Below are 23726 nucleotides of genomic sequence, written 5' to 3'. Positions count from 1 at the left end.
AAATTGGAGCTTTTGTATTACGATCTTAAGGTTCAGAGAGCCGTCAAAGCAATTTTGTTACTTTTCAAAAGTTATGTACATATTGCTTTTCAGAATTAAGATTTTTGTTTTAATAGTATATTTAAGAGATTTTTATATGTTTCAATCTTGAGAATGAAAACTGATGAAGGACTTCTTCACAGCCCTATTTGCTATAGTATCTGACCCTGAGTCAACACAGAAATAGCAAAACAGCTCTTCTTTGGACTCTGTTAATAGTTCACATTTTGTCAAAAATTCTTAAAGGCTCTTTTCTGCTTGGTAGATTAATCAGTGAAGTTATACTTTCCCATAGGCAATGAAAGTAGTAAGGTTTTTAAGGAATTTGTAATATTTTTCAGCTAAAATATTTTTATTAGCATTTGTTAAAATGTTAATTGGTTTTAATTTGTAATTGTCAGTTATGTTTATATATAGGGAAACTGTATTAAAACAACTACATTTAAAATGTTTCACATTTCTTATTCTAGAAGTCAGGATTTATTACATTATTTCAAAGGGTCACCTGATTGTACCTTAGTCAATAAGGTAGGGAGAGTGTCGGGATCGTTGAAGGATCTTAATAAGTTGGGGGTGCTATATTTTCTTTCATTCCTTTTTTTTTTTTATGTTACTGAATATTGAACTTAGGGGCATTCTGTCACTGAGCTACATCCCTATCCCCTTTTAGTTTTTGAAACAAGTCTTACTAAATTGCCTTGGCCAGCCTTGAACTTTGTGCTCTTCCCGCCACAGTCTCAAATAGCTAGGATTACAGGTGTGGGCCCCTGTACCCGGTTGGGTACATGAACATGATTTTCTTTATCAGTGCTTCCGAAGTCTTCACTGATTTCAGATTGAGTGAACTATCAGTTTGTCAAAAATGTATAATAGTTATAGAAAACCCAGTCTGAAATACACAGTGAAGAAATAAGCCATTTTTATTGCTACTTGAACCAGTTCTCTGACATGAAAACTCTTTCTTTTCAGTTCTGATGCTGTCTAGTGTTAGAACGGACCCTGCAGGCGGAGGGCTTGGTGCACAAGCCTGCCTCCACTTCAGTGCCAGTTGCAAGTCCTGGGCTGCTGCTCCTGACTGGCTGGCTGTAAGTCAGGAGCTCCCATGGCCTCCTCCTCAGACACAGCAGTTTACTAGAATGGTTCATAGGACTCACTGAAACACTTCACTTTTATTTACTGGTTTATTACAAAGGATACAATTCAGGAACAGCCAAACAGAAAGGTGCACATGGCAAGGTAAGGGCTTCTGTGCCCTTTTAGGTACCCCTCCCTCTCACTGCTTTCCTGAGTCCAGAGCTTTCTGAATTTGGTCAGAGTGTTTGGATCTTCTGTTTTTTGATCTCCATCTTTTCCCTTCTGCCTCTGCTGTAGGTTGGGGCTGAAAGCTCCCCCACTGTGGTTGCTTGTTCTTTCTAGGAGCCCCACTCTAAATCACCTCATCATTGTAAACTCAGGTGTATTTGAAAAAGACTTGTTATTAATAACAAAATATTCTTAATGTCACTTAGGAGATTGGTGTCAGGAACCAAAGACAAGACCAAATATTTCTTAAAATATACTTCTTTCAGTAGGTAAGTGCCTAGACAAATGTAAAAATGTATACATTAGAAATTCAGTATGTATCTATACAAAAAAGTGATGTGTTGGTACATAAGTGCACTGCTTTTTAATTACACTATGTAAAAATCTGAGGAGAGCTGAAAACTTACTTTATAGATTAAAATCTTATAAGCTGGCTCCATTAACAGTTTTTGGTGATTGAAGTTGTGAACATACTTCACATTCACTTTAACAGGAAGGTATTGAGCATAGTTACAGTGAAAGATGCTAAGAAATGTTCACGGAAAAGTCCTGTGCAGGTTAAATAGCTAGTTCTCTGCATTTTTTTATTATTTTCATTGAATCAGATACTTTTAGAATTGGACATGCTTTAGAGATTAATCTCATTTTATATGGGAATACAGACTCAGAAAGGAGATTCACTCAGTATCATCCTGCAGACTTGGGTAAGAACTACCCCATGTTTTGGTTGTCAGTAGCCTACAAAGTATGAGTGAACCATTAAAAATAGCAAATATAAATTCATTTTAAATTTATTCAGTTTTAAAATATGTGGGAACTTTTAAGTTCATTTTCTTAACTTGGTTATATTTAATTTTTGTATCCACCTTTGTAACCAGGCAAACATTTCCTATTGCTTTTCAAAGAAGAGCTTAGTGTAAGATCTGTAGGCCCTGAAAGAAGTCAAGGCAATTTTATTATGTTTATTATACATCAGTTATTTTTACTTTTATGTACTTGTCAAGAACTATAAAGGCCTAAGCAACTGAGACCCTGTCTCAAAATAAAAATGGGCTGGAGGTGTTACTCAGTAGTTAAGCACCCCTGGTTTCAATCCCTGGTACCAAGAATCTTCTGTTTTACCTTACATGTAAGCTGACATGTTAACAAGTTAACTTGCTAAGTTTCATGGATGCTGGCAGAGATCATGGGATTCCAGCATCAGAGAAAAAGGTCTTTATTACTCAGGGTCATAGCAGTAGCCAGTGTCAGCATCTGTCCCAGTTCCCTGAGCACTGGTGCCATTGGAGAGAAGACTGAACCACACCAAAGGAGAAAGCAAGAAAACGAATGAGGAGGCTGTGATGGTAACACAGGTGATAGAGGACAGTTGTCTGGGTAGAGTCGTAAAAAGTGGCTGGATTCTGCATGTATTTTAAAGGTAGATGAGAGTGAGATATGTGACATACTGGATGTAAAGTATCACAGAAAGGAACCAAGGTGATTTTGGACTTTTTTTGGTTACAGGGATTGAACCCAGGGGTATTTAACCACTGAGCCACAACCCCCAGCCCTTTTTTATTTTTTTATTTTGAGGCAGGGCCTCGCCGCCAAGTTGCTCAATCTGGCTTTGAACTTGTGATCTTCCTGCCTCATCCCCTTGAGCCACTGAGATTACAGATGTGTGCCACTCTGCCCCGCTGATTCTGATGTCTTGATCTGAGCAGTTGGAAGAATGAAGTAACCATAAGTGGAAGTAGGAGATCTTACAAGCAGAGCTGGTTTGAAAGTGGGGTGGGTAAGACCTGGAATTTAGTGCTGAACTTGCAGTTTCAGACACCTATAAAACACTCAAGTGGCAACATCAAGGAGGGGTTTGAATATTAGTCTTGAATAAAGAGATAAGAATTTGGGAGTGGGTGGCACACAGATGCTGTTTAGCACTATGAGAATGAGTGAAATTATCAGGCAAGTGAATATAGATGGAGAAGAGAGGACCAAAGCCTGAGAGCTGCGGAGCTCCATGGAGAGTCTGAGGGAAGCCTGCAGAGGAGTCTGAGGAGTGACCCTGAGCATGGTGTCCTTGCAGCAAAGAGGTCAAGTGGTGTCAGGGAAAGAGGAGTGGCCAAAGGAGCTAAATAGAGCATTTAAGAAGGCTGAGCACTGATGCTGGAGTTTCTTTGTGCTGGATGTGGAGAAAGCTCTGCTGTGGCTGCAGGAGAAAACCAGAGGGGAGGCATTTTAGCTCTCTGAGTTCACACAATTCTCTCCAGGTGTTGTGCTGCTAAGGGGGTTATAGAGATGGAACCATGGCTGGTGGGGGAGTGGGGTCAAGACTAGTTGGTTTTTATGTGAGAAACAGGAAAATTGTTAGGAGATGAAGTGTGCATATGGAGGGTGGCTGCCTTCAGAAAGGAGCTGGGAGGAGGTGGATGTGGAACAGATGTCACCAAGTGGATAGATGTGCTGGGCGAGTCCAGTTTCTTCTTGATGTCCTTGGTTTTCTCAGTGATGTTGGAATTTGGGCATCAGCTGAGGCTGAATATGGAGAGCAGGCATTACAGTGTGAGGAAAGGTGATGATGATGTGGAATGGTCAGAATGGATTGGGGGAGTGGATCAGGGAAGTGCAGTCTGATCTCCAGGCAGTATTGAGGATCCACCTGAAGTGTGTGGTCGTGAGAGCAGTCAGGGTGGTTGTTTCCCATCCACATTCATCAGTGTGGGTGGAGGCCTGGTGAAGGCAAGGGTTGGGTTTAACCAGTGCTGTGTTTTTGCCAGGAGTGGAACAGCACTGGAGGTTTGGTATATGCCAGGGAGTGGATACAGTAATTAATTGTGGAATATAGTTAGGAGGGTAGAGTGTTATTCAAAAGTTGTCAGGTTTATCATTCTTATTATTTAAACTCTGAATATTTAAGACCAGTTCCTGACTACATGTGTTTGTGTGTGTCTGTGTGTCTCTTTGTCTATATCTATATAGCTCTACACACATACACCAGTATGAAATTGTCATTTCAGCTTTGCAGAAAATAATTTTACATGGAATAAGGAGGAGGAGACTGTCTAGGTCCTAAAAAAGCAAAAATAATAGTCTCATCTAATATTTATTATTTGGTTGTGATATAACTAAAAGCCAAGGAAAGCATTTTGCTTTAACTTGGTGGATTTACTCAGCCATTCCTTAAAGCAGTTTCAGAACAAAAAAACCTGTAGACTTTATTCTTATAAACGCACTACATGTTCAATGCAGAATATTTTCCAAATGAAATATTAAAAATTAACATTTGTGAATAATTTGTCATCCTGTTAATAGTTCTGCTGTACTTCTTTCTGATCCAATTTTCCTCCCTATTCTTTCTACATAATTGAGACCACACTTTACATATAATTTTGTTTCCTGTGTTTTTGCACTTAACAAATGAACAATATGAACTTTCCCCATGTTATTTATAACTGTACACTTATCAATTTTCTTGGTTCCCTAAAGTTCCATTGTGTAGATATGCAAGGATTGTGTTTACTGTTCTCGTAACTGTTGGGCTTAGGATGTTCTGATTTTTTAGACTCTTTTTAAAATCACAGTACAGGGAACATTGTTATGGTTTGATTTCATATTATTTCTTGAAGATACATAAAATAGCATTGTTAGGTGAAAGTATGATTTTTAAAAGTTTCATATTGTCAAATAAATTTTTGCAATTAAAGTTATATTCAGCAATGAATATCATTAGAAACATTACTGTCTAGGTGCAATGAAGGTCAGTATTTTTCTATGAATGTGTTAAGCCAGTTGGTTATCCATGTGGAAAAAATTAAATTCCTACCTCATACATAAATCAATATTGTATTAACTAGGGGAAAACAAAGCTTTACTACTTTTTTTTTTTTTTTTTAAGTAGGAAATACACAAGAATGTGTATTTCAATGTAAGAGAAATTTCTTCAGGCAGTAAAAGGGGCAGATAATAAAAGGAAGACTGATAAATTTGACTGAAATGAAAAGGAGAAACTTGAGTTTCTCAGGTACTACCCCCCATACACACACATGCATAATGAGGCATAAGTACTATGCAGCTATAAAAAAGAAACAAGATGATCCGTGTGACCTGATAAAGGTCTGAAATGCACCAGCCCTATCATTCATTTCTTTATATATGTCGGTGGCATATCAGGTTTCCATTTTCTCTACATCCTTAACTTCACATGATATGCTGTTTTCATTTTAGAGAGAATGTAAAGAATGGAATCTCCTTACAGTTTTAATTTATATTTCCCTAATGACATATAGTTTAAAGACCTTTTCATGTGCTTTTTAAACCATTTGTAAATCTTTGGTGAAAGCTCTACTCAGGTATTTCACTCTGTATGCATTTGTGTTTCTGAGAACTGAACCCATGGCCTCTGGCACATTAGCCTATGCTCTGCCACTGAACTAGACCTCACCTTTTGCTCATTTGTAAAATTGGGTTATTTGCCTTAGTCAAGAGAGTTCTTTATATAAAGAACTTGGTCCAAGTCCTTTGTCAGTTATGGTTTGCAAATATTTTCTCCAAATCTGTAGTTTGTCATTCTTTTGTTTGTTTTGAAGCATGAACATTTTTAATTTTTTAAAAATTAATTGAAGTCTCATAATTTTTAATGTAATATTGTGCCTTATGATATTACCTTTGAGAACCCTCTGCCCAAACCAACATCACAAAAGTTTTCTCTTTGAAATTTTATAGTTTTAGCTCTAACATCTAGTTCTGTGATGCATTTTTAATTAATTCTTACATATGGTGTGAGGTAAGGATTTTTGTTTGCTAGCAATTCTGTTGTTGGTACAAGATTTATAGACACATAGTTGTGTTAAGCTTCTCTACATAAAAAATTATGTCAGCTGTGAATGAAGGTAGTTTTATGCTTTTTACTTTCCAGTTTGGATGCATTTTGTTACTGTTTTTTCTGGCTTAACCCCTCAGTCCAGTGTCCACTGGAGGCGGTGAGCACAGGCTTCCTTCCTTTGTTCTCACTCTTGGAGCAGGGCTCAGTCCTTTGATTGTTAAGTATGGGGTTTGCTGAGGATTTTCATGAATGCTGCAAAAAGCATGATGGTGGCCTATGCCTACACACTGTACTGTAGTTGCTGACTCCTGGAGTAATGGGTTCAGCACATCACATTTACTGTAATTATTGATGTTTTAGATTTATACCTATTGTTTTGCTTTTGGATTTTTAAAAATTTATTTCTTATTTCTATTTGTTCCTGTGTTGCATTCTTTTGTGTTCAGTGCACATATTTTAGCACCAGTTTAATTCATCTTGTGGCTTTTTTTAAAACAATATTTTTGGAGTAGTTTTCTTTGCAATTCTTCCATAGATCCCTGTATGTATTGTTAGTTGTCACAGTTTACTTCAAAATAATATTGGTTCTGGTAAGATGTGGACATTTAGCTTTAACTACTAACTGTTGCTTCCTGAATTCCTTCATGCCATTTCACAATATTACATCTGTGTGTAACGTGTTATGACTTCAGTAGTGTTATAGTTATTGATTTATACCATCTCATGTTCCTTAAAGAAGAAGAGATGCAGTATTTTGCATTAATGTATGTGTTTATCATTTCCAGTTATCACCAAAGGTTACTGTCTTTGAATTTGAAGCACTTCCATATATATATATGTATATATATATGTTTATATTTTTATTTTATATGACGGGCCTGCTAGCAACATATTTACTCAGCCTCTTTTCTATAGAGGAATGTGTTTATTTCATGTTTAATTTTTCCTGGTAACCCTTGAATTGTTTTGAACATAAAATGCTTGGTTAACAGTTTTTTTAAAAAATTTTTTCAGCACTTTTAATGCGTCCTTCCTCTGCCTCCATGGTTCCTGCTCCCTTTGTAGGGGTGCTTCCCTCTGCCTTACTCAGGGTCACTAGTTTCTGTGCATTAAGTGTCTTAGTTTGGGGTATGCTGCTTATCTCTTCTGTGCTGAAAGGGTTGCTTTTGGTGGTTTAATCCAGCTTTATACTTAGCTTTGGGGAGAGGATTTATGGACCTCCTAACTCCATCATTCCAGAGGTGAATCTCCCTAGGCAAATGCTGTTCTCATCTGCATTTCCAGATGAGGAAACCAGCCATGAGTATCCAGGTCATTAGAAAGTGACAGCTGCAGTGTGAGCTCAGGAGAGTGGCCCCAGTACCATCAATCCCTAGGCTACTATTCACTGTGCTTCATGTCATAGTAGCACACATCATGTTCCATCTTTTCAGCTGGCAGTGTAAAGAATGGAATCTCCTTACAGTTTTAATTTATATTTCCCTAATGACAAATAGTTTAAAGACCTTTTTGTATGCATCCTTCACAGTATGAGTGGCTTCCTTGTGACTTTGAGCAAAGTATTAAACTATCAAAAGTTTGGTTTGTTTTTCTGTAAAATGGAGATGAAATAGTCTCTGCTAAATGGAGTTCTTATGAGCAGCAAAGAAGGTAAATGTACATTTTTACTACATTCTGACCTCCCGGGGTGAGAGTTACAATTTTACAGTAGAAACACATTTCTGAGTCCACCCCTATTTTCGACCATTGTTTGCAGCTTGAGTCTTCAGACTTTTCCAGGAAGTGTAGTGTTTTGTAATTGTCAAGACAAAGTTGTGACCTGGAATGATAAAATGAGGGAGACAAAGGATGCCAAGAATTGGGCAAAAATTAAGGAAATCTGTGGAAATCATAGTGAATGATGAAAACCACTGCTGTACAACGTGAACTGAACTTAAGGGTGCCGTGGTTTGGGTATCAGGGAAGTGGCTGGATGAAGTTTTTGTTGCTGGTGGCACAGAGAGCAGAGCCACTGGAAGAGCCTCAAGTTGTGGTTGACGAGGGAAGCAGAAGACTGGACGAGTGTGGGACATGGAGGCAAGGCATGAGGGGAGTTTCTGTGTCGTGAAGTTAAGCACTGGGAAGACTGGAGAGCTGATTACCTCTGGCCCTGAGGAACTCAGGTTCTGCCTTTCCTGATACCAGGTGATGGACACACAGATGCGTTCCTGTATCTAGACTGCTATATTTTCTTTAGTAGGTATGGAAGGGGGTAGTTGTTTTGTAGTAATGTTAAACTTGCTCAGTTGTTACTGAAAGAATTAATGAGAACGGGAATTTCAACTGGGCTTGCTGATCCCTTTTTGAATTCTTTAGAGCTGTATTCACTCTGTGAATTAAATGCTCTGACACTGAATGTGCACATTTAGGTGTACAAATGTGCACATGAGTAGGGTCATCTCTGCGTTGTTTCATAGCTTGCTTTCCTGAGTCAAGTATGTTGGGACTTCTATGTGTTTGACATTGTGGTCATCATAATTCAGAAAAGTAGGCCATTAATTTTTAATGTGGATTGTTATTTCCTTCAATTTAGGTTAATTTCATATTTCTTATAAAATAAATTATGCAGTTAAAAGTGTGTGTATTGATTTAGTGAGCTCTAGAATCCGTTGATCAGTTGTAGTTTTAAGCAAGTGGCTTTATCTGCCTGTGCCTCTGCTTTCCCGTTTGTACACTGAGAATCTTAGTACCACTGCTAGCTGCAAATACTTCTAACACATGCATTATTTTAAGGACATCACATGCAGTAGCACATTTAACTCCATCTCTAACCCAAGAGATAGGTACTATTATTCCTAAGATTATCCAACTCCTAAATGAAGCTGGGACTTTAATAAATATAGACAGGCGGTTCCACAGTGTCATAACTGGCTCCTGCATAGTGCTGAGTTTATAAGGTATTGTAGATCATGAAGCTCAGTAAGACACAATATCTTCAGAAAGCTGAAATCAAGGCCTGGCACATATCAGGCCAGTATGTAGTATGTATTTACCCTTATTAGGCAAATTATCAAGTAAAACAACTTTAAAAAATAATGCTAGAGAGAACATTGTTGACCGTATGTCTTCTTTTGGCATGAGTGTATATCCAAGAGACAAATTTCTAGTCAAATAATTACTTGGTTAAAACATGCATGAAGTTAGTTTCAATGTAAATTTCCAAATGGTGTTTTACAAACTTGTATCAATTTACACTTCAACCATTAGTTATAAATGTCTAGTTTGGGATGTCCCTTCCAATATTGTATTATATATATAGATTTAACCTTTTCACACAGGTAAAATATTTTCTTGTTTTGTGTTTGAATTTCTTTTTAGTGCATTAAAAAAAATGAGATTATTCTCAGTGAAGTCACCTTTCTTAGTACCCAGCTTGTTGCCTTTTGACAGATGTGTTCAGCCATGGAAGTACCACCACAATTAAAGTACAAGACAGTTTCCATTATCCCAGATTCTTTGATTAGGTGATGAATGAATTGAGAATATTTCAGGATATTGATTGGCCACTTCATTTTTTTTTTTATTGTTTTTCTTGCTTTTTTCTTTTTTTGCTTACTTTCTTCCCTTTCTTCTTTCATTCCTTCCATTTTTTGTGTGAACTATTTGTATATTTTTCCCATTTGTGTGTAGGGTTTTTGCCTTTCTCTTACTGATTGCTACCAGCATAGTCTGTTACAGAACTTAATTTGTCATATATGTTTGCAGTTTTCCTCAAGTTTAATTTTGGCTTTACAAGTAGAGAGCCGTATTAGCACTCCGGTGGCTTCTCTTATCTGGTTGAATTGTTTCCCACTACTGCTGCTGTTTGCAGTTTGTACTTCAGTGTTCAGAAGTGAGATTGGTTTTTTTGGTTTTTAATCAGTCTTTGGTATCAGTATTCTGTTGACTTCAAAAATAAATTTGGAGCTCTTTTCCCTTTGTCCTCTCCAGTGGTGTAGTGAGTTGAGTATTGGACTTATCTTTTTGATCTGTCACTTTTTCTCCCCAAGAGAAGAGACCATAGTGACTCTTTGGTAAGGTTTTCAGTTTTATTTTTTTAATTGACAGTTATTGACTCTTTTGCTTCCCTACTTCTAATGTTGGAAATTTTAGCAATATTTATTTTGCTATAAAATTGTCCTTTTCATCTGAGTTTCAAATTTATTTTCATAGTACTCACATATTGTGATTCCTCATAAGTCTGTGATTATTGCTTTGTCCATTTCCAGTTTTATATGAGGACATTTTTTCTTCATTATGCCAGTAGTTGTTGACTAGGTTTCTGTTGTTTGAACAAATAATCAACTCTTAGTGTTTTAAACTGTTTCTTTTCTGTTTCATTAACTTATGCATTTATTTTAACTTTTTCTACATTTTCTTTTTGTTGTTGTAATTGCTGACTTCTTGATTTTCTTCTTAAATTCTTTACTGCTTAGTTTGTAGAGGTTTGAAACTTTGAAATTTTTCTGAGTTGTTTCAGGGTCTTGTAGAACTACATGTAGCTTTTTATTATGGTAGTTTATTAAGTAGTCTACCATTTTGTTCATTTTGAGATTTTGACTTGAGTTATTTATATTTGGTGATTCTGACTTAATCCATTTAACTTTTTTCTCCTTACTTTTATTGCTTTGTGGCCAAATAATGAGGTCTTTTATTTTAATTTACTAAGATTTTCTCATTGTGGTTGAATATATTGTGATACATAGTAACTAGTCCATACAATCTTGAAAAGTATGCCATATATCTGTTAGATAAAATAAGTAATTTAAATCCTCTGTATTCTTCACTTTTGTTTATTTTATTTTATTGTGCTAAAAGACATTTTAATGCTGTTCCATTTTATATATACAGATTTTTTTGGCCGTTTTTGTGTTCTTTGTGGATTGTATCTTTTGTAGTGTGCCCTTTTTTACAGTGTGTGCAGTTTCCCAGAATATGATACTATTTTGTATTGTTACTTCAGTTCGTTTGTTGCTATGTCTTTTTCCACTCTTTTCTATTAGAGGATATTTTTTTCAAAATTATTCAGGATTGGCATTTTTTGGTTAATTGAAAAACTTCACTGTCTAGGGACTTATGTGCTTTAATCATTTTATTTTGAATTAAAATAGGTAAATATATGCCTTTAATTTCTAAATGTCTTTCCTTTAAGTGTGCATTGAATGAATTCTGTGTCAGCCTGAACTGTATAAACTCTGTCTTTACATAATGCATCACCTAGGATTTCTAGTTCGGCACTTCTTTTAAGTAGAATTAGAATTTAGTGGCATTTGTAAAGCAATCTTTGTTCAATAGTTGTTGTTTTTTTTTCTTTTAAATACTATTTCCTTAGTCTTTTTAGAGAGGTTTTGCCTACAACTTAATTATATAGGAAAAAAATTTAGTATCTCTATTTAGTATTCACAAATCATTTAGGTCTATTGTTGAAGGAATAATTTTGTTAGATATTTGTTTACATGTAATGAATTTAAATTTGTAATATGGTGGGTCGGAGCATCAGCCATGCCCTGGAACTATTTTAGATACTGGGGCTATAACTGACCATACTATAGAGGTCATGCCCTCAGGTAGAACATACTGAACACAGTGGAGCTGATGGAATAAGAACATTGCAGGGGCGGTGAAGAGGACAGCAGCACAAAAAAGGCTTCAGTGTTTCAGTATCTGAAAGTTTTTGAAGACAGTTTGTTTTACTAGGGTGTCCATTTCCATACAGCATCTAATTGGATAATTTTTTAAACTAGATCTAAAATCTTGTTCTTGTAAAAGTTGAATTTATCCCGTTTATATTTATTGGCATAGTAAATCTGTTGAAACCTAAATTCTGGCCTATTTTGTATTATACTTGCTTTACTGTCTTTTTTTTTTTTTTTTTTTTTTTTTTGCCTAGCTCTGTCTGGAAAGACTTAGTACCTGTACTTTTCCTTTTTTACCAACAGGATAGCAAATTACTCACAGATTCAGGTACAATGGAATAGAATCCAAGATACTGAAATGGAAGGGTCTCAAAAGTAGATAATGCACCCTTAGATGCTGCAGAGGGATATTCGTAATGGTGTGAGCTTGCTTACTTCCTGTATGGCTGCTTTGCTCTGTCTGTATCCTTTCTTCTCTTTGTTGTTTTAAACTGTCTTCACAGAGATTTTAAAGTCTGCAGTTCTTAAACTGTGGTCTGTAGATCCCCTTTTATAATAATGTTGATATAATTTGCCTTTCTTACTATATCAAGTTTTATGGATGGTGCAAAAACAAATCAAGGCAATGGCGCCAAACTTAATAGTAGCAAACTTAAGTAATAGTAGTGAACTTAAATAATGGTCATGTATTCTTTATTAACAAGCAATTTGGTAAAACAAAACAAAAATATGAAAGAAAATTCCTGTCATGCTTGATTGTGCCATTGATGAAGCTAAAAATATTAATTTCATTAAGTCTTTGCCTTGAGTACACATCTTTTTACAATCCTTACCTTGAAATGGGTGTATTTAGAAAGCACAACTGCATACTAAACAAGAAGGAAGGCTAGTTCAGGGGGAAGTGCTTACTGCCACAGTTAGAGTTACTGACTGCATCTACTACCTTTTTCATGAAAAAAAAAATTACTTTTTCTTAAAAGAATACTTGAAAGATACACTATTCAACTTGTTTTAGTAGACACTTTGTAAATGATCAAGGTGAGCCTTGTGACTTCCCTGAGAATAGCAAATGGTATTGTTGCCAGTAGAACAGTTCAGACTTCTAAGCACAAGTCACACTGGCCCACTACCAAAGAGTGTTCTAAGGAGATCAGTGACATTCACAAACATGACTTTGTGATGAAATAACTAATAGATGATGTTACAAAATCACCCATGTGAAAAAGGTTGATTTAAGATGCACGATAGACTGTAATAGAGAAAATGATTTTTGATATGGTTGCAGATTTTGCAATGTGATTAACCGTTCTTTTTTTTTTTTTTTTGTGGTGCTGGCGATTGAACCCAGGGCCTTGAACATGGAAGGCAAGCACTCTACCAAATGAGCTATATCTCCAGCCCTGATTAACTTTTAAGCAATTGTCACTTGTTGAGGTTTGGTATAATATCAAAGAACAATATCCACAATGATATGAAAAGGTTATAAATAAGATACAGTCCTCCTTTTTCAAGTATAGCTCAAAACTAGGCTGGATTTCTTCTTACACTCCAACTAAAACAACATGTTGTGAGATAGTCAGTGCCGAAGCGGAGTAAGTCCAGCTGTCTCCTCTGAGTGGCAGAAGAGACTGAACATGTAAAGCAGTGCCACTTCTGTCGCTGCCTTCTATAGTAGGGCAGTGTAGTTCTTTTCCCTGAAATGCGGTCTGTTAACACTTAATAAGTATATTGTTTGAAGATGAATTATTAATTAAATATTTTAAACTCTTCTATTGTTAATTTCTTGTAGGATAAATTTCAGTAGCTGTAACCCACATAAACAAAGCTTTTCGTGTTCTTAATAAGTTTTAGGAAAGTAAAGGTATCCCGGGCCTGAAAGTTTTAAGAGCCACTGATTTAAGGGGTAGGAAGACAAACGAGGCAGTTGGAATAGGAAAAGAGTCAGCCTTGCAGTTCACAGCCAGGTTCCAATTCTGGATCTGCTGTTTTCTAGTAGCAAATCATTTCATTTCATTGGGCGAATTTTAATTTAAGATAAATTTTAAATTTATTTGTAAAATGAGGATGATAAGGCCATTTTGCTGGAAGTAAGTAATTTGATTTGTTTTGATGTTTTGCATTAGATGTTACAGCTGCCTGAAATCATTCCTTAAAAAAGAGTTCGTGATATATAAAGTTTAAGAATCTAAAACCTTTTTCCTTGAACCATTGTACATATTTTCAAACCATGTGTAAACTTAAAATTTTACAATTAGAAAAGCAGTAGAACTAATTCAGAACATTTACTTAAGCTTAAGACAGATGGTAATCCTATAAAAAGATGGCATATATTTTTGGAAGTGCAAACAGAAAAATAGATACTCTTAAAAATTCCAGAGTAATCTTTGCCTGGAAAATGTGAGAGAGAGATAAAAGACCATATGGTCTAATAGAAATTTATATAGTTTCTAATGTCTAGGATTGAATTTTATTTCTTTATTACTATTGAGGTACATATGGATTGGTAGTTGAAAAGGAATAATTTTCAAGTAGATAACTACCAGCTGCTTCTCCTGTGGCTGCCAGTCTTGGTATGGATGTGATAGTGGGAAGCAGAACTGTTTGAACCCCACCTTTAGCGGGGTTAACTCAAATCTGAGTACTTACCGCCTTGGAATTAGCTACTGATTGTGCTGTAAGGGCAGTTACACTCACCTAGTGATTGAGTAGAAGGTGGTATGTGGTGAGTTCACCTGAGGACAGCTTAATGTAGATGTAGCACAGTATTTGTCAGTATTTTATTTTTTTCTGTCTTATTCAAAAATACAGTATATGACAGTAAGATGGTTTTAAAGTTGCTTTATTTAATGGAGAGGGTATTGCTGATCCCCCATAGGTTGTTTGATCTGAGTGGTTCTTAGTATGTGTTCATACAGATTCTAGCTATATACCAATCCAATGCTATCTATAACTGAAAGCAAATATTTGTCAGATCTCTCTCTTCTCTCACCTGCATCCTTAAGTTACCACTCTTTCTAATGGGTTCATGTTATAATTTATCCCTTCATCTGTTTCGCCTCTTGGATTAGGTGATCATAAATAATTTATTAGTCTTCAGGTAACCATACAGTACTGTGTGTGAAACAGGGGCTTAATAAATGCAGAGTGAGTTAAGGATTGTGATCAGAGTTCAAGCTGTTGTCATTTGCCAGGATGCTGAGTGGGCTCAGGCACGAGGTAAAAGGGCTCAACCTATGGCATTTTGCCTCTCTGTGCTAGGAATGTGACAGTGCATGAGCCTTCCCTGCAAGAACTAGTGAAAATAAATGGACAATTTTCTGAAGATTATGGATTCTTTTTATTTATATATTTTTAAAGATGTTTAAATATTTAGAATGTGTGTAAGTTGTTGGAGGATGAGTTTGGCTGGTATTCTCTAAGTTCTATGTAGTGCCTCATGGATTGGCAAATAGGTAGAGGAAGGGAAGTAGTCAGATTTAGTGTTGAAGGTACACATGAGCACTGTTTCACACATAAGCAACTCAGTGAGACCCTGTCTCTAAATAAAAAATTCAACAACAACAACAAAATGGGCTGGGAATGTGCCCCAGTGGTTAAGCGCCCTTGGGTTCAATCCCCAGTGCCAAAAGAAAAAAAAACAGAAAAGCAAGGTGCATAAAAAGGATAAAATAGGTGAGGTCTTGTTCTTATGTCTGTTGTTGAGGGGGTACAGGTGAACCCAGGGCCTCATGCATGGTGGGCAAATCCTCTACCACTGAGCTACATTCCTGGCCCTTTTTTATTTTATTTTGAGACTGGGTCTTACTAAATTGCCCAGGCTGGCCCAGTCCTCCTGCTCAGCCTCCCCAGTAACTGAGGTGATAGACATATACCACTGTGCCCGGCTTGTTCTTAAATATTATCCAGTATTTGCCACATGCCTACTGTGTAGCAGACAGTGATCTACCATGCAGGGTGTAATAGGAAAAAACTGAAAGAGTTGACATCTCAAGGAAAGACTGGTTGTTGTTCTTCAGAAACTAAAAGATTAAAATTGAGTAAAAGAAAACTTTGGTGGAAAGTTCTACTTGAAAAATCAAAATCACTTGTGGGTATTTTAATGTGTTTTGTCTTTTGATTTTTTTTTTTAGAAAATGGCTCCAGTGGTCAAATGAAGCTGGAAAAATATATAGATGCAGCACTGCGGCCTTTCCAGATGTTTGAGTGTGATACTCCCGTGAGAAATTAATCCCTTGGATTAGGTAACTAGTCATAATGAAGAAAATTAGTCTTAAAACCTTCCGGAAGTCTTTTAATTTGAATAAAAGTAAAGAAGACACTGATTTCATGGTAGTACAACAGCCATCCCTAGCCAGTGACTTTGGAAAAGATGATTCCTTGTTTGGTAGCTGCTACGGTAAAGATATGGCCAGCTGTGATATCAATAGCGAAGATGAGAAAGGTGGGAAAGGCAGATCCAAGAGCGAGAGCCTGATGGGGACCCTGAAAAGGCGACTTTCTGTGAAGCAGAAGCCCAAGGGCAAGGGCAGCACGCCCTCGGGGGGCTTGGCTGAGGAGGACACCTTCTCCTCCTCCTCTGCTCCTGTGGTCTTCAAGGACGTCAGAGCTCAGAGGCCCATCAGGTCCACTTCCCTCCGCAGTCACCACTACAGCCCCACGCCCTGGCCTCTCCGACCCACGAACTCTGAGGAGACCTGTATCAAAATGGAGGTGAGGGTCAAAGCTTTGGTCCACTCTTCCAGTCCAAGTCCTGCGCTGAACGGGGTTCGAAAGGATTTCCATGACCTTCAGGCTGAAACTGTGTGCCAGGAGCAGAATGGTTCCCTCAAGCGTTCAGATTCTCCCCACGGAGACTTGCATCTCCACCTGGAGGAACATGTGCCTGTCGTTATTGGACTTGTGCCTCAGGACTACATTCAGTACACCGTGCCTTTAGACGAGGGGATGTGTCCTTTGGAAGGATCGCGCAGCTATTGTCTGGACACTTCTTCGCCCATGGAGGTCTCTGCGGTTCCTCCTCAAGTGGGAGGGAGCTCTTTTGCCGAAGATGAGAATCAGGTAGACCAGGACCTAGTTGTTGCCCCAGAGATCTTTGTGGACCAGTCAGTGAATGGCTTGTTGATTGGCACCACAGGAGTCATGTTGCAGAGCCCCAGAGCAAGTCATGATGAGGTCCCTCCGCTCTCGCCATTGCTACCTCCAATGCAGACTAATCAGATCCAAAGGAACTTCAGTGGGCTCACGGGCACAGATGCCCATGTGGCTGAAAGTATGCGCTGTCATTTGAATTTTGATCCTAACTCTGCCCCTGGGGTGGCAAGGGTTTATGACTCTGTGCAAAGTAGTGGTCCCATGGTTGTGACAAGCCTTACGGAGGAGCTGAAGAAACTTGCAAAACAAGGATGGTACTGGGGACCAATCACACGCTGGGAGGCAGAAGGGAAGCTAGCCAACGTGCCCGATGGTTCTTTTCTTGTTCGGGATAGTTCTGACGACCGTTACCTTCTAAGCTTGAGCTTTCGTTCCCATGGTAAAACACTTCACACTAGAATCGAGCACTCGAATGGTAGGTTTAGCTTTTATGAACAACCAGATGTGGAAGGACATACGTCCATAGTTGATCTAATTGAGCATTCAATCAGGGACTCTGAAAATGGAGCTTTTTGTTATTCAAGGTCTCGGTTGCCTGGATCTGCAACCTACCCCGTCAGACTGACCAATCCAGTGTCACGGTTCATGCAGGTGCGTTCTCTGCAGTACCTGTGTCGTTTCGTTATACGTCAGTATACCAGGATAGACCTGATTCAGAAACTGCCTTTGCCAAACAAAATGAAGGATTATTTACAGGAGAAGCACTACTGAAAGATTGAGAACCCTGCATCTTGCACTTTGGGAATAAGAAAAAGAGATTGAGATACAGTTTACAACTTTCATTGCCATCAGAATCTTTTGCTGCCATAACTTTTAATTTTATGTGTAAGAGTCAACGGTTTGTTAAGGGGTGGGGAAGTGTCTGCAAGGTGTCTTGGATTTATTTTGGTTCTTTAAAAAGGGATGTCTTGAGGTTCTAGAAGTGTGAATAATCTTTCATTAGTGTGCAGAATAATCGCAATGTGAATTATCAGATTCTCCTTGATGCCCCCCCCCGTCCTTTGCTGCTATCCACTGTGATTTTTATGCATTAAAAGCACATTTCATGTGTCTTCAACCCTAAGTAAAGTTGAATGAAACTTACAGAATGAAAATTACTTTGTCTTTTTAAATGACCCATTTTCAAAAGTTACTGTTGAATGAACGTGTGATAAAACTATTTACATATACACTGAAAATGACTTTTTAATGTCATATTTCAAAAAGATTTATTTAGAATTATTAATTGACATCATCTTAGTTAATGGGATGCAAATTTGCCACATATCTTTACAACTTCTAAATTATTTTTAAAGTTGTGCTAATATTTTGGTTGTGAAAACTTTGTGTTTTTCTGTTGCCTTCATTTTCATCTTGTGGTTTGTCCATTTTAATAAATGGCCTTACATTTAAGAGTCATAAAGAGATATATACCACAAATTTAGCAATCGTGGCCTTTTCTGTCATTAAACCCGGGTACAAATTGGCATAGTGTAAAGACCTATAGACTGGAACAGTGACTACAGAAGTGAGATCAGTTCCCGTGAGAGCGTTGTTTCCATGTTGCCTGCACTGTTCCTTTGGTTAAATGTTTAATCTGTGATTTCTTTAGTTTAGTCAACACATTCTTGGGTGAACTTGATTGTACAACTAATTTTCATAAATGGACTGGATTCTCAATGTTTAACAATGTTAAAGTTTATTAAAAAAAGTTTGAAATTGATTTGAATAGAAAGAAAAGATTGCTTTAAAGTTGGATTTATGTTTTTCTTTTATGTAGTCACAATAAAATGTGCTAGATTTGACTTCTCTTTTCTCCTGCCTCCAATAAAATCAACCCTTAGTGACTTGAGTTGAAAAATTTTGGAAATTGTGGAGCATCACATGAGAAAAAGATGAAAATAGAACTATAGATACACAGAAGCCTGCCTCCTGCAGGATCCACTGCAGTTTCAGAACAGGCTTTTCATTTATTTGTTATTTTCATTGAACCAAGTCTAGAGTAATTTGGCCTCTCGTTTTTTCTCTTTTTGAGTAAGTCAATGGGAAGGGATATTATGCCTGAGAATTTTTAGTTATTTTGGAGTGTGGAGTGTTTGTTCACTTTGTAATTCTGCAACATAGTCTAATTTTCAGATTGTTCCATTCAGAAAACATTCCCAGCTAAACAAGCCTTAAAGCAAAATGCTGGACATTTCTTCCAGTGTCACTTTAAGTTTTCCCATGTCTTCCCTTCTTTAAAACACAAGGGTAAAGGTCTTTGGTCTGTGGCTGGCATTGTCATCAAACATCTCTGTATCCTCACTTTTTTCTTAGTTTTTGTTTTTTTGTGGGGGGGTGGGAGTGGAGGTGCTGGGGTTCATGCTAGGCACATGTTTTATCACTGAGCTACATCCACAGCCTGTTTTTTTTTTTTTTTTAAAGAGACAGAACTGAGATATTACCAAGGAAAGGCACAATGCCATATCACAGTGTTTGGTATTTTGACTTAAATGGGGAAAGGTACTTCATTTTGGTGGGACATTGATTGTACCTTGTTACAAAGACTCCTTTCATTTTTTGATGTTTTCACCCAATCAGATGGAATATGGCGTATTCTATAATAATATAATTTAAGTGTTCACTATAAGCTATTTGGATTAAGAACTATTACAGAGTTGTAACCTTGTAATCAAATTGATGTAAGACATTTAACTATTTTTGCAAAACTATTTATTTTTAAAAAATTTAAAATATATCTAGAAGTCCTTGTGCATCCATGTTAGATGGCAGGTATTGTCACAGTCACTTGTGCTGATGGTAAGTGTTGAGATGGCTTCTTTGTGTCTGTCTGTCCTCGGTGAGCTGGCGGTACAGAGGCCTTGGGACCACACCTACCAATCTCTGTGGATGTAGCCTGTCCCTGCATTTTCTCATAATGCCATGTGCTTAAAATATGCCCATATAGTGTCAAGATTATTTTGACCTTTATCCAAATGCTTTTTAAATTGTATTTTGTGGTTTTTTGGAGGGCAAGTCAATACTGTTCTAATTTGGAAAAACAATTTTTTATGTACTTTGGTGTATTCATAATGCAAAATACCTTAAAGTAATATGCCCTATTATAATTCAACTTGAAATTGTTACGTTCATATAGTATATAGATAAAAATCAAAGTATTTGCCAAGAAATTAAATTTGCAAACAGAAATGTGTATTGCAGAATTTGCTGCTTATATGTAGAGAGGTACCTCTTTTGACCTAGGCAGTTTGACATAATGTGGAAGATTGGCTTTTCTGATACTGAAATGGTCTGGTAAAAGTGGAAAGGGGAGAAAGAGAGAAATCTTTATCCTATAGCTTGGTCTAGATTCTATTTGTTGAAGTTTGTGGATTCTGTTGAAAGGGAACTTAAGTGACATGGACCCAACTTGTAAGTGATTCTCAAGTATGTACTTTAAAAGAAATCAGACCTCCTGGAAAACAGGAAGCTGTGTCCATTTGTGACAGTAAATGGATCAGAGGTAATTTTTTTTAAAATCAAATATTTCATCATAGAGCTTGGTAGAGGCTGGAAGCTATTTTGAGACTTACTATGACAATGCATTTTTATAAATGAAAAGAAAGCTGTGGAACATACTTGAAAAATGTCTCCTTTCTCTGTTTAAGGAAAACTGTTTTCTTTCTGCTTGGTGCAATATGAAAATTTAAAAAGTCACACATTATATCACAGGAAATGACCTAGAACTAAAAATAGTTTTAAGGAAACCAGCTACCCAGGGCAGCCCTCTTGCCATTAAAGAAAATCACGTGCCAAAAGGCAAAATCATTGGCATATAGGAAATGAAACACAAAGTATATGTTATATTTTCTGAGCCAGTATTATTGAAACAGGATAAAAGTTACTAAAATCTTAAATAGGTTTATGCAATGTCTCCTAGTGCCACAGGTCTATCTTTCTAACAATGCTTTCTGGAATGCCAATTTTAATTATTGTATGTGTCACATAGTATATGAGAGATATTGCTTTATGAATGATTCAAAATAATATATTTTGATTTAAAACTTAATTGCTTTTCATTGAATGTGAAATATTAATTTGAAAGTGAAATCACACTACCAGCAATAGATAGTTTTGTTGAATACTCTAATAAGGAACAATAGCCAGTTCCATAAATTTAAAATTCTAAAGGTGTTGGTACGCTAGTAATCACAGATTTGGTTTCTTTTAATACTTTTTTAATCCTGTAAAAAAAGGTCTTTTATAAACATCCTTTTTATTGATCAATCATAACATGGCAAAATGTGTAGTCACTGTTCCTGAAAAGTTATCCAAATGCTACATCCAGAGATGATGAGAAATTCTTATAGAATTTTGTAATAGTATATATGTTGGGTTAAAGAAATTTCATAGTTGTTGGAGTGCCATGAAATTAATACTTGCAATCCAGATTGCTGTAGTTTACACTTTTTCTGTATGTTTCAAATCAGGTGTGTACCATTTGTACTGAGAACACCACAGAACGAACTATCCAAAGTCCATTGATTTTAATATGTGTTTTGATTTGTAAACAAATTATAGTAATTTCTTGCACATTTTTGGAAATTAATTGTATAAGAGTTTATGTATCTGCTCCTAGATACAGTGTGTAAATAAAAATTTCGTTCACAAGATCTCTCTGGTAGTCTTTTTAATATTCTGGTATGGTGTCTGATTTGAATTAGTATCTGGTTAGCTAGGCAGATTCTGGATGTCCCATAAACTGGTCAGATACTGGAGAGTGGGAGCCACTAAGTTTTGTTGTAAAAAGGGAAAAATAAAATTCTTTCACTAAAGGAAGATGTCGAATTAAGAGTCCACAGTGGTGCTGATGTGCCAAACACCAGAATTGAGCAAGCAGGAGAACATCTAACCAAACAGAAAGACTGAATTCAAACTAGCACACTAAATTCAAACTCTTTCACTCAAAGAGGTCCAGGATGGGTGATAAAGTGTTCGAATTGTGATATTTAGGAAACATGTCCCTTCTTAACAGTATTTTGTGGGAATAGAACCGGCCGTGTAGATGCATGTGTTTAGAGGTCATTTAGCAATCCTTTTTAATAAGATTTCTCAGGTCTACTGGATTTAACTTTATGCTTTTAAAATTCTTAAACATGTTGGGTAAACATTTGTTTTAAAATTTTGTTCTGTATTTTTAATGAACCACTTTTAAAATCATGGCGGGGCTGGGGATGTGGCTCAAGTGGAAACGCGCTCGCCTGGCATGCATGGGGCGCTGAGTTTGATCCTCAGCACCACATAAAAATAAAGAAGTAGTTGTGTCCACTGAAAACTGAAAAATAAATATTTTTAAAAAATTTTCTCTCTCTAAAAAAAATTATGGCTATTCAAAGATGAATTTTAACCTGATTGTGTATAGAATGTTAGATATTTTGACTTTAATAGAATCCAAAAAAATGTGGAGCTGTAACCTTAACGTTCTCCAGAGCTGTCACCAGTTGACAATGTTAGTGTCATACTTTGGGTTAGCAGAGGAGAATGGTCAGGGCTCAAGAACTGGGAAGAGACTAGACATTTACTTACGCCATGAGCAGGAAAATGGATTTGTTCTTTTTAGTTATACACGGCAGTAGAATGTATTTTGGCATATTATTCATACCTGGAGAGGAAAATTGATTTTAAAAACATAATGCAGATGTTTATTTTCTTGAATGTAATACATAAAATATTGCAAGAAGACAATAGCTTCATACTACCCCTTATTTCCCAATCATTTACTCTTTGATAATTAAAGCCCCACATGAAGTAAAAAACTTAGCCAAAGTAGTGTCTTTATGATGTTAGGTCATAAAGATCCCCAAACCTACATCCAGATTATATACAACTTCATTCTTAGGTTAAGCAGGAGTAGTGATCCCATCGAGGGCTTTGTATGAACAGACACCGAGGACAAGACTGAACTGCTTTTATTGGTATGGAGACCAAAGTGGGAGGTGCAGACCTAGACAGATCCCTAAGGATGTGCTTAGGAGAAGACTACTGAGAATTATAACCATCCCCAATTTCACCCAACACAGGTACAGGTCCTCCAAGATAAGGGTGGCTACTGCCAGAAGAGCAGGTAAGGCAAAAATGATGCAGCCCCCAGCGAATCCTGTCACACCTGGTGGTGAAGGCCTGAGTTCACCATGGCCAGAGCTGGAGGGCAGAGGCCTTGCTTGAATTGTAGCCTGGGCATACACAGTGGTGTGGATGGCTGGATGGACAGAGATCACAGATGCATTCTTCATAGTTGTCTGGTCCCCTGTGGATTTATTCTTTCTTGAATGAAGTTTTTATTCTCATTCACTTCCTCCTGAAGTTCATTCAACCAGGTAGAGAAAGAGGAAGTTACTGCTGTCCATCCCTGTTCCTGGGAGGTGCTTGCAGTCCCAGATGTCCACCCACAGGAGCGTGAGAGTGGACATACCAAGATGAAAGACCGGCTGCTCCAATGGCAGATGGTTCACTGAACACACAGGCCCTGAAACATCCACAGCTCATCATTGTGCTTGCCTTATAGTATTTCTTCCCTCATAGTTTTTACTTCTGCTTTTCTTAGGCTTTTGACTGTGTATTAAAAGTAGTTTAACCTGTATTTCAGTTGAATTTAGCTGTCTTTTAAGAGTCTGTTATTTTGACCTCCAGTGCAGTTTTTATATTTTTCCAAATCTTTAGGTTTGTTTAGAATTTATTATATTAAAAAAAGTCGTAATTCTCTTCATATTTTTGCACCTTATTTGCATTTTCAGTTTGAAGGGTTACCAAGCGGAACC

General features: G+C 37.0%; 1 protein-coding gene across 2 annotated transcripts in view; it reads left to right on the top strand.

Moving 5' to 3' along the window:
- The window catches only part of Socs6 (suppressor of cytokine signaling 6), a 29378-nt gene extending 7799 nt beyond the window's left edge, over positions 1 to 21579 (top strand). For both annotated transcript variants that reach the window (XM_076837104.2, XM_076837103.2), the window contains exon 2: positions 15930 to 21579. In XM_076837104.2, the coding sequence (XP_076693219.2) occupies positions 16054 to 17661 (1608 nt within the window). In that variant the 5' untranslated portion in view covers positions 15930 to 16053 and the 3' untranslated portion in view covers positions 17662 to 21579. The remainder of the gene's footprint in view (positions 1 to 15929) is intronic.
- The last annotated feature ends 2147 nt before the right edge of the window (positions 21580 to 23726 follow it).

This window comes from Callospermophilus lateralis, chromosome 17, assembly GCF_048772815.1.
Source record: "Callospermophilus lateralis isolate mCalLat2 chromosome 17, mCalLat2.hap1, whole genome shotgun sequence".
In the NCBI taxonomy this organism is placed as follows: domain Eukaryota; kingdom Metazoa; phylum Chordata; class Mammalia; order Rodentia; family Sciuridae; genus Callospermophilus; species Callospermophilus lateralis.
This window is presented reverse-complemented; position numbering and strand designations above follow the sequence as displayed.